Below are 17,245 nucleotides of genomic sequence, written 5' to 3'. Positions count from 1 at the left end.
TGTGTGCACATGTGCATGTGTGTGCCCTGTGTACATGTGTGTATTGCACATGTGCGTATATACACATCATATGGAGATTCACTATGAAGAGATTCTCATAGTAGTCTTGTATCGCCTCAGCTGCTAAGATTTCTGTGTTCCAGTCCCAAAAATGTAGAGTTCTACTAGGACTACTTAGGAAAGAAATAACTGATATCATAGCATAAAGAATTTTCTCTAGGGGGCTGGGGAGATGGCAGGTAAGAGCACTGGTTGCTCTTCCAGAGGAAGATTCCCAGCATCCACATGGTAGCTCACAACAGTCCAATTCTAGGGAATCTGATGCCCTCTTCTGGCCTCTGTGGGCACCAGACACATAAGTTGTGCGCACATGCAGGCAAAACACCCATACGTATAAATGAATGAATGAATGGATGGATGGATGAGTGAATGAATGAATGAATGAATGAATGAGCTTGACTCTAGCCAGACATGGTGGTGTACAGATCTGTAATGGTTGCCACTCCAGAGACTGGGGCAGGATGGTTGTAAGCTCAGAGCCTACCTGAGCTACAGAGTGAGCACAAAGCCAACTTGGGGAGCCTCTCACAAAGCAAGCTGGGGGTGGAGCTCAGTGGTCTAGCGCCAGCCTGGCATGAGCAAGGCTTGGGACCCAATGCCCACTTGCGCTGGGTTCTTTATGCCCTCCAGATATTATTCTCTTGTGAGTGTGGTGGTGCATGCCTTTGAGCTGAGGCTGGTGGCTCTGAGTTCAAGGCCATCCTGATCTAGATAGCAAGTCCCAGGCCACCCTGGGCTACATAGTGAAACCCTGTCTCAAAAATATATGCACTCTTTAAAACAAGCGTGAAGTCTATGCTGCTTGCTCCCCTGTTCATTTTGCAAAATCGGGAAGTGAGGTGAAGAAGGGCGACGTGGCCAGGGTGCATTTATATGACTGTGTCCAGTTAGTGCTCTTTCTCACCGTCTCGACTCTCCCGTCTCTGACTCATAGCATACCGAATTCCTGTGGGTTTTGTCTAAAAAATGTTTCCCGGGTCTATGCATTTTGGTTCTTTTTGGCAGAGTCTATGTGAAGTAGGGTGTTGTCTCCGCCTGTGCAGATGCTTCAAGCTCAGCTAACAGATGGTGTGGCTGGGGCTTGACCCCAGGCTGTCTAACCAGGCTCTCCTATGCGTGCCTGTCACAGGGCCTGGGTCTCCACAGCCATCACGTCAACATCTCCTTCCTCTGTTTCTTCTTACTCCTTTCCCAAGTTTATATGAGTTTATTCGAGTCCTGTTCATTGAGACTGAACAATTTTGAGTAAATGTGTCCCTGCTGAGTCAGAGTTTCAAAAGTGTCGAGATCACAGAACAGTGACAAGGGTGCCTTGGAGTTCTCACCTGGATGAGCGCTCTCGTCAAGAGTGAAGTGTACCAGCAGGCAGGGCTTCCAGCCTGTCTCTTCTTCACTCAGCAAGCATCCGCTGTTGCTGGCCAGCCATAGTGGAAATGGTAATTTCAGTATAAATCAAAGAGCGGGAGGACACCAGCGAGATGGCTCGGCGGGTAAGGGCACTTGTCACCAAGCCTGGTGACCTGAGTTCAGTCCTCTGACCCCACAGTGTGCCTATGAGCACACACACACTAAGTGTGACAAAGGTCGGGTGAAGACACACCAAGCCAAGGCTGGGCTCTAGGAAGCACAGACACTGTGACCGACTGGCACGGGATAAGCAGATTCGGACCAGGGAGGTGGGGCACAGAGGGCATGGTGAAAAGGGAATGAATGCTGAAAACTGCACCCGCTGCCTTCCAGAAAGGGCTCTGAGGGTGGCCGACACAGCCCCTTCTTTATGCAGGTGCTTTTTGATTTTTATCAGGGGAGACACTCTTAACGTCTTCCCCTCTCTTCTCATTGTCTAACTTTTAGCCCCCTCTTTGAGGAACTTCATATGCACGTGGCCGTTCCTTTTTCCTCTCTTAGAGTCTTAGAGTGGTCGTCGTACAGTTTCTTTCAGACTTCTGGGCATCAGAGATCCTGCATGGATGACCAGGAAACAGGTTGCTAAACCCTAGTCTTGGAATTTCTGCTTCTGTAGGTCTGAAGTGGGGCCTGGAAGCTGACATTTTTGGAGAGCTTGCTCAAGGCCACATTTTGGGAGCCCTGGAGGTGAAGCACACAGAGCCCTCACGGTGACAAGACTGTGGTGTGTATCTCTGTAACTTTTCTGCAGGCTCCATTTGACCTTGTTCAGTCATCAGGGTTAAAGCAGGCAGTAAACTTCAGTACTCTTAGGACGGCCATGACCAGCAAGGTGGTCTGACCTCGGAGAGCTGTGCTCTCCCTCTCAGGGGACTGGAATTCTGAGATGGAGTGGTCGTGAGCCGGGCTCCTCTGAGGCCTTCTGACCTCCCTCTGGTTTCCTGCATGGCTTACAGTGAGGCACTCCAGTCTCGGCCTCTTCTCACCACTCTGTCAACTTCCCCACCTCAGGGCAGTGAAACTACAGCTGTCTGAGCCAAGACAAACCCACCCTCAGGCCTCAGTCTCCAGCCTGACGCAGCGGGACCTCTGCCTAATGTGTCTACACAGGAGATCAAATCTTTCTCTTTCTTCTCCGTGTTCTTCAACAAATCAGCACCAGGCTGGAGTATAAATGCTTGACAGAAGCTGCCTTCTATACGGTACCAGGAAATAGGCAGGCCCCGTCAGGAAGACTGTCTGTCAGAATGTGTACGCTGTTGTGTTCGCCTATGAAACCATCGTTTGTGTTCCTAGAATAGGGGGTCTTCCTTCACATCTGTCTTTGTTGCCTTTCAACAATTCTCTTGCTTTATTTTCCTTGATTACCTGCCCCCGCCATGTGTGTATGTGCTCATGTGTGTTTGCGTGCGTGTGTATGAGTACACGCATGCATGTGAGTCCAGATGTTCATACCAGGTGTCTTCTCTGATTGCTTTTCCACTTTATTTTCTAAGACAGGGTCTCTCACTGGTTTGACTAGGCAGCTGGCCAGTAAGCCCTGGGATCCTATCACCTCTGTACCCCACCACCCATTGCTGGGGTGCTCAGTGCACACAAATGCATCCAGCCTATTAAGTTCTGCGCTTCAACTTCTGGTCCTCATGCTAACCCACTGAGCCATCTCCCCAGTCCTCTTTACCCCAGTTTCTGAGAGACAGGGCAGGTAGCTGAGGATGGGGGTCAAGAGGGAGCGGTGAGGTTTGAGCTCCCCCAGTGTCTCCGTGACTTCACACTGCTGTCGGAGCACTGTGCAGGGTGGGGGTGCAGAAGGAGGTCTTCCCCAGCTCCCTCAGTCTAGACAGCTGAATTCTCTCTTAATGTCCTCTCCCTCAAGGGGAGGCACCCAAGATGAACCCTCCATGCTGCCTTTTCAGGCTCAGCACATGAGCCGATATACTGACCCTGGGAGCAGCCATGATGGCTCACTAGCCCTCCCCCTTCCTGCCAAGCCCTAATTCCATTAGCAAGCCTCACTCCACTGGACCCATGGGCTCTCTCGGCTTGAGGAGCTGTGTTCAGTATCTTTCCCCTCTGCTTCTCTGGGACGCTATCGCAGCCATAATCCACAGCAAATGGATTTCCCCGACCCTGGGGACAAAGGCCTAGTGTTTCCTAGACTTGGCGGCTCCTGAAAGGGCAGAACCATAGCGTTTCTCCAGCTGCCAGGGTCTCGGGCCCTGTGGGCGGCCAAGACCTGTAATAAGATCGCTATCGAAGCCAGTTCCAGTCAGCACATCCTTCAAAGTGGTCCCTTGCGGTTGGGAGGGAGGACTGACTGAGACAGGAACTGCAGCCTTTGGAGCTCAGGCTCACACAGAACCACACAGTGAGTTGGAACTAGGGAAAAACAGATTTCTTGTTCTGGCTGTCAGCCATCAGAGCGACTGGCTGTGGTTCACAGTGGGAGTCCACAGGGGTGGGTGGCCTTGGAAAGAAATCAGGCAGTCATTAGGAGGAAGAAATGGGGCAATGAGAGTAAAAGGAAATTGAGTAGGAGTGGATAAATGTTTAAAGCCTAGGTGCTGTGAAATTTACGGATTCCGATTTCTCCTGTGGCTGCAGGCCTTAATGAGAGTTCTCAGACAGACATGTCAGTAGCTCTGGCTAACCCTCCAGGAAGCCTCCTGTTCTTCCCACCTGCCCAGAGCTCTGAGGCAGGAAGGAGGTGTGAGCGCGGAGATGTGACGGCTTTGCCACACAAACCAGAGGAACAGGAGGCGGGAAGCTGCTGCCATGCTCCACTCTTGAATTCTTTCCCAAACTCATGACCCGAGGCTCATGAGGAGACCAGCTCATTGCTGGTTTCACCTCAGGGTGAGCTCCAGGCCCCTGGCCGAGTAGGTCCCATTATCATGGCTGGCTAGGGATGCTGCCCAGGATCCTGGAGGAGAATCCAAGCCATGTGCCCTCGAGAAAGTCATTCTGTCCTCAGAAACTAGGCCTTGGCCTTGCTTAGGAAAGCAAGGGAAATTGTGGTACTGTCTGAGTTCTTGAACTGGTTGATGTGTACACATGCATAAATAATATCATGTATGTATTATACTCATATATGATATAAAGCGGCTGTGTGTATAAATATCTGGTGAACGTTAATAATTAGGGTTTAGTCTAGACATCTCAGCTACTTTGCTCTGGTATGTTCTGACGTGGACTGGTCCCGGTGTCACCGAAACAGTGGCCGGGTCAGATTCACCTGAAGTTGTAGGGACCTGCTTTGAAGTCACACCTGTCTGTAGAATGTCAGTTTTGCGATGACCTTAGATAAATTAGACATTGCCTCCCCATTTGTGTGTGTCTGCATCTATAGTTTGAGACAGAGTCTTCCTCTGCAGTCCAAACTAACCCGAAAGTCACCATTTAACCCTGACTGACCTTAGACTCATAGCAATCCTCCTGCCTCCCCCCCCCCCAGTATGGGGATTCCAAGTGTGTGTCACCAAACCTGGCTTAAGTCCCTTTCTTACTGACTAAGCTGGGATGTTAATAACTGCCGGAAATGGTGGTCTTGATTAGCCCTGAAGCATCTACTGGAGAGTTTAATGGGAGGCGGTGCTCAGTCATCTCTATGGATACTGTAGATACCGTAAGGTGTGATTAACTCACAAATGGCTAATGTTTGAAACGAGTGGGAGAATTCTGCAGGCAAAGCAGAAACTAAACTAGCAGTGAGCAGAGGGACCCTCAGGCATGTGTGTGTACGTGTGACATGATGGGGTGCAGGAGGCGGACCCCCAAGCAAGTGACTTCCTGGCAGTAGTCCATTGCGAGTGTGCGACAGAGGCAAGCACCACGTGCGTGAGTGGCCCTCCAGCTGGGTGGCCTGAGAGAAATTTGGTTGAATACAGAGGGGCAGGAGGATTTAGAGGAAGCCATATCCCATGCTTTTCCCCGGGACTCACGCTGGGCTGCTGATCTGAAGACAACGGGAGGGAGGAAGGCATCTGGGGGACAGGGACAGAGAAGTAACCTCAGCAGTGAGTCCAGGGCCGCAAAGCTGCAAGGTGTCCAAGACTTTTCAGGTCCTGATAATTCTGAGCCCACCGGCTGCAGCTTGGTGGGAAGTAAGGGGCAACAGGGCTGGAGAAAGCGGAGAGATCAAGATTGGTGGGGAAGGGCTCATTAGTGGGCAGGATCCATCCGAAAGGGAAAAGCAGGAATCGGGGAGCATGCTTTATCCCACAGAGCACAGTGAGAGGAGCGTGTGCAGACCGAGGACACAGGACAGGATGACAGGATGCAGCTGCAGATGAGTGGGGACGGAGAGGAGCGTGAGCACAGATGGAACAGACAGCTGGGAGCAAAGCCAAGTGAGACAGAGGAGCTGGACGTAAGAACCTACAAGCAAGACAAACAGAGAAGGTGTGGGCACTGACCAGCAATGGAAGGAGACAGCTGTGTCCCCTGGTGGCTAAGGGCTCGGGAGCCATGCTGTTCTCACTGGCCCCACTTCCACAGAGGAATAGTGCTAGCATTTGTCCACAAGGCCTGAGAACACACTCTACAGCACCTGTTCAACCAAAAGCAGAGACGAGAAGCCAAACCCAGGACCTGGGCATCCTCTCCTCCCCAGTGTCTGCATGTTTCTCATTTGTCTTCCTGCAAATGTTTCAGCTAAGATGTTTTAAGAGTGTGAGCTGAATCCAAGTTTTGATCACCGTTTGGGGAAAGGGAGATGAGGACCCTGCTGGGCAGCCCGTGTTTGGAGAGAGCTGTCATTTGCTGGTTTATTTGAGATCACAGTAGCGGGCTGGAGATAAGGGAGATGAGGAGACAAGATGGCTCAGCAGGGGAAGCATCATGACTCGAACTCAGATCCCTAGGACCTATACAAATGCCTGCCTGTAACTTGCCACATTGTGGGATGGGGAGACAGGGAATTCCTGGAGCAATCCGGCTAGTCAAACCAGCCAAACAGTGAGAGCCTTTGCCTCGATATGCATGGTGAAGAGAAATGAAGAAGATACCCGACATCACCCTTGGACCTCCACATCCTGGAACACAACAAGCATGCATGTAGGGCCACCACACACATGCATCCACAAATTAATTTTATTTTAAACGAAATTTTAAGTTACATTTGACAGCTGGTTTTTCGGTCTCTGCAAGGCCCAGAACAGGGCTTCGTGCTGCTTCTCATCAGCCTGGTTTCTTGTTCCTGGAACACAGATAAGATGGATCTCAACAGAGCGAGGTGCTATATCTCTGTACCTGCTGATTTAGCTAGACTGTTGGCCCTTGCATCTCCCTCATCATCACCCACAAGCGTTCTTAATGAGCGAGTAGCCCTGGTGAAGCCTGGCTCCAGTTTAGGTCAGGGCAGAGGAATTCTTAGGACAAGGGCCTCTCGGCAGTAAAAACAGACAATCTGCTCGGTGACCCAGGTCACAGGCACAGTTTGCAGACAGGCACTTGGCCTTTGAAAAAAACAAAACAAAGAAACTACTTCTGTCAGCTCCTCACCTCTGATTAGTCCCTTCTCTCTTCTCTCATTCTGTTCTCTAGAGGGTTTTCATCCCACTTCTTTCACCGCCTGGGCTGCGTGTACCTGGTGTAAATTCTGGTGTTCAGTTTATCAGTTCCAAAGACAAAGAGGTTGGCGGGTGTGGGGTGGCCCCTACCACGGAGAACACACCAGAAATCCTCCCCCATTACTAGCTTTATCTCTTCTGGCAGATGGCACATGCCCTAGGCTTTAGAACCAGACACACCCAATTTCAAAATCCCCCTTTTCTTCTGGGTGCCAGCGCGACTCGAAGCCTCAGTTCAGACAAGGGCTGCATGCACAGAATCCCAGTGCTGAGAGGGTGGAGACAGGAGGATTGCAAGTTTGAGACCAGCACAGGGGGCTGCCAATAGAGAGTCTGTCTCTAAAAGTCAAACCAAAATAAAACAAAACCCTGAGTTCATTAGTGGCCGTGGCAGTCACTTGGAAAGCTGGTGTGTGTCTGGCCAGTCTCGCTTGCTTATCTTCAGGAGGACAGTTCTCAGGCTGCCCACCCAGATGTCTAAGTCCCTTACACAAATGCATGTACCCACGTTACCCTCCCATGTGTCTTAAATACGCCCCAGATGTCTTCTACAACCTAACAAGATAGAAATTCTAAGTAGGCTCACTGCGTTATTTGGAGACTAGCAAGAGAAGGGTTCATGTGTTTCATTCAGACAGCTTTGTTTTTTTTTTCCCAAGTGTTTCCCATCCAAGGTCACTGAAGTCACAGATTCAGAAGCCCGGGGCACAGAGGGCCAGATGTTTGTGCATGTGTGACAAACATTTGCTAACTTCCTATTCCCTTCCCTTCCTCCCCAGCACCCACCTGCTCTTCTGCCACCTGAGCACCCTGACTGCCCCTCATAGACCATGGAGAACGAGCTGCCAGTCCCCCACACATCCGGTCGTGCCTGTGCCACCAGCAACACCAGCGGGACCAGTAGCAGCAGCGGCTGCAGCAGCAGCGGCGGTGGTGGCAGTGGCCGCCCCCCTGCACCCCAGATTTCTGTGTACAGTGGTATTCCTGACCGGCAGACTGTGCAGGTAAAACCCTAATTGTCCTGGGATTATGCCCCTTCATCGACAAGGCTGCCCAGAAGGAGCGCTGACAGTTCCAGATGGGCAGAGGGAGTGGGCCAGTGGGTACAGACTTGTGCATGATTAAAGGGGGGAAGTGATGTTAGATGGGTCCAACACAGGAAGCCGAGAGAGAACTTAGATCAGAAGAGCCTGGCTCCCCAGGGATGGTCAGGGTGTTGTCTGTGGAGAACAGAAGTGTAAAGGTGTTGAGGGCAGACAAGTAAAGCAAAGCAACGTGACTGGGAGCCACTCAGCCGAAAGCAAGGCTGGCCGTCTAAGTGGCCATTGCCCCCTAAAGGACAAATGTAAGGGGCTGCAACGTCGGCTCAGTAGTGAATGCCTGCTATGCGAACAAGGAGGCCTGAGCTTGGGTCCCCAGCACCCACTTTAAGGAAACTCTGTAGCACCAGTGTTTCTGGGGGGATGGAGACAGGTGGATCCTCGGAGCTCATTGGCCAGCCACCTAGCCTAAGCAGTGAGCTCCAGAAGTGAGAGACCCTGACTCAGAAGGGGAGAACATGGCTGGGAGTGATCCAGGATGTCACCTGACATTGACCTCAAGTTTCCTTATACACAGTCACATGTGCGCGCATGTGTGCGCGCACAGACACCACATGTACACAATACACACACTTATACATACAAAACACACACTCACACATACACACACATGCACCTGTATGCACATCCGACAGAACATATGCACACATACACACACAACACATGCACATAAACACATGCACCTGCACACACACACAATACACAATACATGTGCATATATACAATACACACACACTCACATATACACAACACTTGCACAGTACACACTCACATATACAGCACACACAATACTCATACACACACATACATATGCTCACACACATACACACATTTAAGATTTTCAAAGACAGGTGACCCCAAACAATCCTTAGTCTTTGAGGCTCTATCACCTCTTTCTATCACCTCTTCCCCGAAGTCTTCTAAGTGCTATCTGTGAGACCCACCAGGGAGCTAGACACAGTCCCAAAATGTGGCTGTGATCATGTACACCACCTGTTATGTCATCTTCCTGGAACTAGCTTCCATATCTATCTTTGTTGTTATTTTGAGACAGGTTCTTACTCTGTATCCCAGACTGGCCTGGAACTCACTATTCAGCCCAGGCTGGCCTAGAATTCATAGTGATTCTCCTGCCTCAGGCTCTCAAAGCTGGGATTACAGGCATGAACCACCGTGGCTGACCACATGTATCTTCATATAAGAATGGCTGTAGTTAGGCACAGGTTCACGCTTGACAAAACGAAGTCTCAGAGGAGGTAACAACTTACCACCATGATGAGAGAAGAACCTAACTCTCCAGAAACCTAGCGCAGGTAGCCTTTGCCCTTCGGTGTTAGTCACGATAGTTTCTTTTTGGGCATCCTTGCAGCTAGGGCAGAATAGAGAAACCACTCCTGAGAAATGTTTACTCCACGTAACTCTGCTGTTACAGTTTGGATAAACTAGACAAGCGACCTCATGCTGTGTTGGTCTTAGGTCCAGAAGGGTGAGTGGGGGAGAAGGCACAGCAGAAAGTGGGAAGTCTGGGGATTCTGTTACACACCAGGCCACACTCCAGACTGTCACCTCTCCCAGTTATCTCTGCTTCACACTTAATCAAGCTGCAGTTCCTGTTCCCACCCTTGCCCCCATCCCAGCCTCTTCCCCTGCCCTTCAAACCTGAGTCTTTAGCTCCTATTTTTAACATTTGGGTCAAATATGTCCACCTCCTGTCGCTCACCAGAACTCTGGCCAAAGGCTGTTGGGGTTTCTGCTCTGATGGGTCTGCATTCAGCACCCATGCAGAACCACTGGGGTTCCTCCTGACCCCTTCTTGAGGAGGAGCCAGAGAGTCTCACCTCCTGCAGGGGGAAGCCGGCCTAGTGAGGGAGTAAGAACAGAATGAATCTAAGGACAGCGGGATCACAAGGACAGAGTTCATGTATCAGGGTCTCGGAGCAGGGTGCACCAAAGAAGGGAATGGGGAAATGTGCGCAGCAGAGCACGGGGTTCTGGGGATCTGTGACATCCGCCTGCTAGCCAAGAGCCCCGGAGCCACTCAGAGAGACCCTCACCAGAAACTCTCTACCAGCGATTGGGGGAGCGGAGATAGGGCCTGTGCAGGCATCCCATGAAAGAGATGGCCAAGAAGGGAGGAAAATATCTCTGAGTGTTTTTAGTCCTGGGGCTGGCACGGGAGGCTGTGTTTCCTGCTGAGCAGGCTGAGCAGCGGGGGTACTGGCAGCTGAGGCAAAGCACCCCGCCAGGCGGGAGCTGGAGACAGGTGTCCAACAGATGAGACAGGCAGATGTAAAACTCTGACACTCCTGTTGTGTCCCCCCACCCACCCCACACTTCTCAGGTGATCCAGCAGGCCCTGCACAGGCAGCCCAGTACGGCTGCGCAGTACCTGCAGCAGATGTACGCTGCACAACAGCAGCACCTCATGCTGCAGACGGCGGCCTTGCAGCAGCAGCACCACCTCAGCAGTGCGCAGCTCCAGAGCCTGGCGGCGGTGCAGCAGGTGAGTTACAGGCAGTCCTGGTGCCCAGGCTCTTTTGGAAAGTAGATGGTAATGTGGGAGTTATACGAGAGAAAGCACTTCATCTCCCTGCCTCCCCGTTCCTGTCAGGGCTCTCACAGAGCCCCCAAGAAGCAGGTACTGTCCCCATGTGTCCTTTAGCAGGTGAGAAACAGACACCGAGTCCTATTGCTGGCAAGTGGAACAGGGGCTTCTCACCTGCTGGCCCAGGAAGTGCTGGGTGAGCCTGTTCAGTGACTTATCCAGCAAGCCTGCCTAGCTGTGGATGCTCTCCTTCCACTGAGGGAGACATACGTTCACTGGTGGATTCATTCCTTCACCTGACACAGTGGTTTTTCTGCACCTTCTGTGTGCAAAGTTAATGTCAGGCAGGGTGCTGTGAACCCTGGTGTAAGAAAGCAAGCCCTTTGTCTGCGTTGCAAAGAGAGTGGCCTGCAGCAAGGGCAGGAGGCTGCCCCTCCATCAGATGGGAGGGAAGCTCTCTCTGCTGAAGTAACTCTGTGGGTGACACTTCTGTCCTGGAAGCAGTTGGCCAGAGGAGAGGGACAGGTTGTACGTGCCAGTACGCAAAACTCTTACGTGGTGCCATGGACCTCATGAGATGGAGTGGGTGGGATGGAGAGACAGAGAGCTGGAGTTGGTTGCTGGGCACTGGTGATAGCCAACCATCAGGGTGCCAGTGCTCTCAGTGGCTCCTCCTGGTAGATTTGGTTATTACTGGTTGTTTATGAGAGAAACAGGACCATGCTGAAGGCCATGTAAATGAGGAAAAAGGGGTTAGGACCATGCCTAAGGCCCATGTGGATGAGGAAAAGGGGTTAGGCCCTAGGGGCTCCTCCCCTGACCACTATCCAGAGCACTTCCTGGAAAATGAGCCCATGAATGACTGAGGTAGAGGACGCTGGTGACCAGAATTTGTTCTTTTCTAGGCAAGCCTGGTGGCCAGCAGACAAGGAAGCACTTCCGGCAGCAGTGTGTCCTCACAGGCTCCCACCCAATCTCCTTCAGTGAGTAGGGCATGAGAATGGCAGGCAGAGTCCACACCCGTAGCATGGCTCCTGCCTAGGATGCTCCCTGTTCCTGGATCTAGTCGAGGGGAGTCCTTAGCCATGTAGGGTCACAGCTGAATCTTCTTGTTGTCAGAAAAAAGAAATCCAGGTGCTCTTTGTGGCTCTGGTATTAGCACCCCACGATCTTCCTGATATCCCGGCTCTGTTGCTGACTCTGTGCTTGCACCACAGGGTCCTCCCTGCAGCTGTGCATCTCAGCCAGCTGTGGAGCAGAGTCAGAGGAACAGAGCCAGAAGCAGGAGCTGGTCCTGAAGGGTGCAGCATAGGCCATAGAACAGAAGAGGGAGGCAAGAAACAGAGGGGGCACCATTGCCCCAGGCCTCCTGTTTCCTAATGTGCACGTCTTTCTCATCAGCTCAACCTGGCAGCATCGCCTGCTACGGCCCAGCTCATCAACCGGGCACAGAGCGTCAATTCAGCCACAGCCTCGGGCCTCGCCCAGCAGGCCGTGCTCTTAGGCAACACGTCCGCTCCTGCCCTGACTGCCAGCCAAGCACAGATGTACCTCAGAGCTCAGATGGTGAGCATGCGCAGCCTGGGTGTGCTCCCAGGCGGGGACATGGTCGGGGAAAAGGGGAGCTGGGAGATTAGAGATGGGAGCGGAGAATGCTGGGAACCAGGAGCATGAGGAAGGGGACGGAAGAAGCCCAAAGGCTGAGTGGGAGGCCATAGGGCTCAGGAAGGGTCAGATCCGAGTCACCCGTGGTGCCTCGCTTCCCTCCTCTTCTCAGAACTAGCTAGGTAGACAGTGCAGGGTGCGTGCCCAGATGCGTGCCTGGAACGCAAAGATGAGGAGACACGGTGCTAGCTGAGCTGCCCCGCAGAGGTGGGCTGTCCCATGACAGTCCTCTAACTTGGGGCTTCTCCGCTTGCCCCCCTCTAGTTAGGGCCAGGTGAGCTTATTTGTGCCGAACATACCAGGGCTGGCACAGGCATGCCTGCAGTCGCGCCTTTGTACCTGCCCCTAAAGAGCCTTAGGTCTGACAACAGCAGACTGAGAAGCAACCACATAACCGGGGTGGGCTCTGATTGACAAGACCTAGCTCATGCTCCCCATGCCGAAGAGTGAGTTCTGGCCACATCATTCTGAAGACAGTGCGGCCCCGCCCTGCCTTTGCTGTTCTGGCCTGAGCATCACACTCGGAGCTTTTCCAGTCTCGTTGGCACACATTTCCTAGCCTTGAGCCTGGCACTGCAGGCACGTTCCCCTCACCAGGCAATGCCTCCGACAGCAGCCGACGGACTTCTGTGTCCCCAGCCAACTGGCAGCCACACTTGACTTTACTCAGTGCCCCACTGGGGTCCTGCTGCCCATCTGCTGTCCCCTAAGCACAGAGGAAAAGAACCAGGAGATGTCCCCATTGAGCTGAAGGGAAGGTTCCCTGCCCAGACACCAGCTTATCCACATGCATGCAGACACAGCCACACCGAGGTCAAGGTGCCAGCCAGTGGTGGCTCATGACTTGCACCCCTCCAGATGAGGTGCAGTCACCATAGCTCCAGGCCACCTCCTTCCCAGGCTGTTGTGGCTTCCAGATTCCCTCACCCCCCAGCCCTGCTGAATCAAAAAAATTTGACTAGAAAGTGACCACTACACATACCTGATTTGATTCTTGTTCTGACGTAGCCCCAGAGTCAGAGGTAGCTTAGACCTGGGAAATGGGCCTGTGGCAGCGGCCCACATTCCTACTCACCAGGATATTGAGGACACAGTGACTTGAGGGTCCCTCCGAATGAGGTCCTCACAGAGGGCTCTTGCACCCTGTCCCCTCACCTGTCTGGCTTGGTTTGTCACACCCCAAGCCTTTTAAGATGTCCAGTTTCCCTGGGCTTCCTGCCTTCTCCAGGCTTCTCCAGGCTTCGTGCCCTGCCTTCACACCTGCTCCCTGGCTAAACTACTCTGCCCTGTGGCTAAGCCCACGCTGGGCAGGTAAAAGCCGCCTCACTTCCTGTGATTCCAGGCCCAGCCAGGTAACTTGGTGCAGGTAGCTAGGAGCCTAGGCCGCACTGTTCCTTTGTCCCCTCAGCTCATCTTCACGCCCACGGCCACCGTCGCTACTGTTCAGCCTGAGCTCGGCACTGGCTCCCCCGCTCGGCCCCCTACCCCTGCCCAGGTGAGGATCCCGGACTTGCGGGAGGGAAGGCGGGTGGGCAGATCTTAGGGTGGTAGGAGGTTGGCTACAGGTAGCCTTGGGGGTGCTGGGCGTGGTGGGACTCTTCTAGGAAGTAGATTAAAAAAAAAAACAAAACGAAACCTGGACTCACTCTTCAGTTCCCTTCCAGCTGGCCTCAGCGCCCCTTGACTCTGCCTTGGCCCCTCTGAATAAATATAGTTAGACAGCAGAGGGCAGTATGCTGAGGCGGTCAGGTGGGGATTGGGAGCAGGGGCACGCTGAGAGAAGGAACGGGATGGGTCCTGGCCTCCTGTCTGTCGCTCCAGCACATGGGTGCTATTGTGTGTAGAAGCCTGTGGGAGCTGAGAACACAGCTCTTACTCCGTCTCCCCACCCCATCTCCAGAATGGGGACCCGATCTCAAGGGTTGGAGAAGCTAGGTTATGAGTCCTGCAGTGCCTCCCTCTGTCCAGCAGAGGGCACCAGGGACTGGGCTGAATAAATGTGCAGCTGTCTTGGAAATGCCTGGCGTTAACCTGGTTGTGATGACAAGCTGGTCCTTTGCTTGCCTGCCGTTTTTGTCCTAGCTTTTTTCGTATCACGCCTCACCTTAGTAGTGTTCAGTCAATTCTGACCGAATCGGGAGGAGGGACAGTACCAGCAGGAGTGATATTGGCCTCTGAGCCCCTGTCCGCCCGCCGCAGTGGGGCAGAATTCAGTTCTGATCACTAGCCATACTTCCTGTGTTCTTTATAAACTCCACCTGCTCCTGGTTCCTCCTTCAGCCCCTAAGTACCCCCAAACCCCCGTGTGCTTCCCTGTCTGCTGTGTTTTTCTGTCTCTGTCTCTCTCTTGGTCTCTCCCTTTGGTGTTTGGCTAGTCCTGGATCCACCCTAACTTCCTCTTGCCTGTGTGTTGATATTTCTCCTTCCTGTATTCTCTGGACTCTCACAGGCCCCTCTTTTTTCAGGTACAGAACCTGACCCTACGAACACAGCAGACACCAGCGGCAGCAGCCTCCGGCCCTACCCCCACCCAGCCTGTTCTGCCCAGCTTGGCCCTGAAACCCACAGCCAGCAGTAGCCAGTCTCTTCCTGCCCTACCACAGGGCAGGAACACGGCTCAGGGTTCCCCTGCAGGTGCCAAGCCTGGTATAGCTGACAGTGTGACGGAGCCACTCAGGAAAGGAGATGGTGGCAGCAGCGTGCCAGGGAACATAGACGGCCGGCCTGGACTCGGCCGGACAGTTCCTGCTGTGGCTTCTCACCCCCTCATTGCACCAGGTAAGGCCCCAGGAAAATGAGATTACGGTTTATTTAACTTTATTTTATGTGCATTGGTGTGAAGGTGTCAGATCCCCTGGAACTGGATCTTCAGACAGTTGTGAGCTGCCATGTGGGTGCTGGGAATTGAACCCGGGTCCTCAGAAAAAGCAGTCAGTGCTCTTAACCACTGAGCTATCTCTCCAGCCCCCAAGGAAGATGAAATCTGGGTTGTGGATCAAGAGGACCGTCTAAACCTTCCTTTCCATGTGTGCGTTAGGGCACCAGCCTCTCCCCTGTCCTCTCCCAATCCTGGGGTGTTTGCCAACTCCAGGCTCCATTTGTGCTTAGTATGCCTTTAAGGAATGAAAGCACATTGTTAAGGAGAAGCCAGTCCTTCTCAGTGACCCAACCCTAGCTCTGGGAGCTAGTAACAGTCTTAGTCCTGACTGGGTAGGGATTGGGAGTTGGACTATTTTGAGATCCCCAAAATTAGTGAAAGGGATGTGGCTGGCCAGAGTTTGTGAGAGCCACATGGGCAGATGGGACACAGGAAGCTGACTTTCTCATCCCTCAGCAGACCTCAGCTAACTAACGTGTGGCAGGCATGCCCCCTCTTCTGAGTGTGCTGAGGCCAGGGAGGTCAGGGAGGGTGGCACTGTGGCCAGTTCTGGGTCTAAGCTCTGAGCCCTGTGGGGGGGGGGGGACCACCTTGCCTGGAGGAAAGGAGCTGGGAAAAACTTGCCCCACGCTTAAGAGTAAATCTAGAGACTGAAAATCAGATGAGCTGATTTCAGATTGAGAAGAAATCCGTAGGCTCTCCTAGCCTCCTTCCCTGCCCACTGGACCTCCCGGCACTGACTGTTACAGTCAGTCTTTATGAGAACTGCACCCAGAACCTGGAAGCAGACTTTCCAGTCTAAGGAACAGGAGCAAACTATTGCAGGGACCACATCACTTGGATTAAAGACAGTCCTTGTGGTCAACTCCTTGAGAAAGCCACTGTCCCTCGCCCTCACCCACACCACTTAGAATCCAATAGAATCCGCTTGGCCTTTGAGTTTTTCTTGAGAATGTGTTACTAGATTAAAACCAAGGTGGGTAGGACTAGGGTGTCATTTGGTGGTACGACACTTATCTAGAATATGTGAGACCCTAGCTTTGATCCCCACTGTCACCAAAAAGGAAAGAAAAAATAGGTCAAAGTATGATTTCTTACATAAGAGAGAATGCAGTTAAAAGGAGGGAGGCAGATCCACGAGCAAATCCATTCAGGTTTTTAATCCAGTGTAGGCGCGGCAGGCAGCTACTCACTGCCAGCCTGGATGGGTCTGAGGCTGTCTCTCAGGCAAAGCAGCACCTGAGTCTTTTTATGTAAGCCCAGGCCAGCCTGGAACATTTGATCTTTCAATGCCAGCCTCAAGAGTACTGGGTTACAGGTATGCACCAGCATGCCCCACTGGCACCTGGGTCTTGAAGCGTGAGTCGCAGTAGCCCAGAGGATCAAGTAGGGGTGGGCATCCCAGGCGGGCCCTGCCAAGGTGTGCCACTAAGCAAACACACCACACAACAGAGTTAGTGCAAGAGGCTTATTGGAGGAGGGGTAGAGCAAAAGGCAATGTCAGAGAAGGGACGTGAGCGAGGCAGGCAGACAGACAGACAGAACAGGGAAGAGGAACAAGAGACAGAAAGGCAAGAGAGAGAAGCAAGAGAGTGAGCTGTGCCTGACAGACACTTTGAAGGGGTGCGCATGGCCTAGAGCAGCTGACAGTGATGCCGACCTCCTCGGCAGCTGAGGCAGGCTGCTTCTGCAGCAGGAGCAAACACCTCCTCCTCTTTTGAATTTTAACTACATTTAAAAAAAATTCTTACTGAAAATTTTTTTCGTACAACATATTGATCATCTCTTCCCCTCCCCAAATTGCTCCCAGCTCCTCCCCACCCACCTCCAACCCACCCAACTTCTTTTTTTTCCTCTCTCTCTCAAAAAAACAAACAAGAAAATCCAAGCAAACAAAACCAAAAGCAAAACAAGAAACACATGTCAAAAATGGAAATCAAAATATATACACTAAAGACCAATAAGACAAAAAAAAATGCCCAAACAAAGCAAAATGAGATAAAAATTCTACAAAAATACC

The 17,245-nt window shown here is 52.3% G+C and overlaps 1 protein-coding gene across 1 annotated transcript in view; it reads left to right on the top strand.

Moving 5' to 3' along the window:
- Phc2 (polyhomeotic homolog 2) overlaps nucleotides 1-17,245 on the top strand; it is a 64,678-nt gene that overhangs the window by 3,822 nt on the left and 43,611 nt on the right. Inside the window, exons 2-7 of the mRNA XM_005353214.3 lie at nucleotides 7,817-8,041; nucleotides 10,479-10,640; nucleotides 11,588-11,665; nucleotides 12,084-12,248; nucleotides 13,756-13,842; nucleotides 14,813-15,125. Coding sequence (XP_005353271.1) covers nucleotides 7,868-8,041; nucleotides 10,479-10,640; nucleotides 11,588-11,665; nucleotides 12,084-12,248; nucleotides 13,756-13,842; nucleotides 14,813-15,125 — 979 coding nt within the window. The 5' untranslated portion in view covers nucleotides 7,817-7,867. The remainder of the gene's footprint in view (nucleotides 1-7,816; nucleotides 8,042-10,478; nucleotides 10,641-11,587; nucleotides 11,666-12,083; nucleotides 12,249-13,755; nucleotides 13,843-14,812; nucleotides 15,126-17,245) is intronic.

The sequence above is a fragment of the Microtus ochrogaster genome, chromosome 10 (genome assembly GCF_000317375.1).
Source record: "Microtus ochrogaster isolate Prairie Vole_2 chromosome 10, MicOch1.0, whole genome shotgun sequence".
In the NCBI taxonomy this organism is placed as follows: Eukaryota; Metazoa; Chordata; class Mammalia; order Rodentia; family Cricetidae; genus Microtus; species Microtus ochrogaster.
Note: the sequence above shows the minus strand (reverse complement) of the source record. Positions and strands in the feature narration are given on the sequence as shown.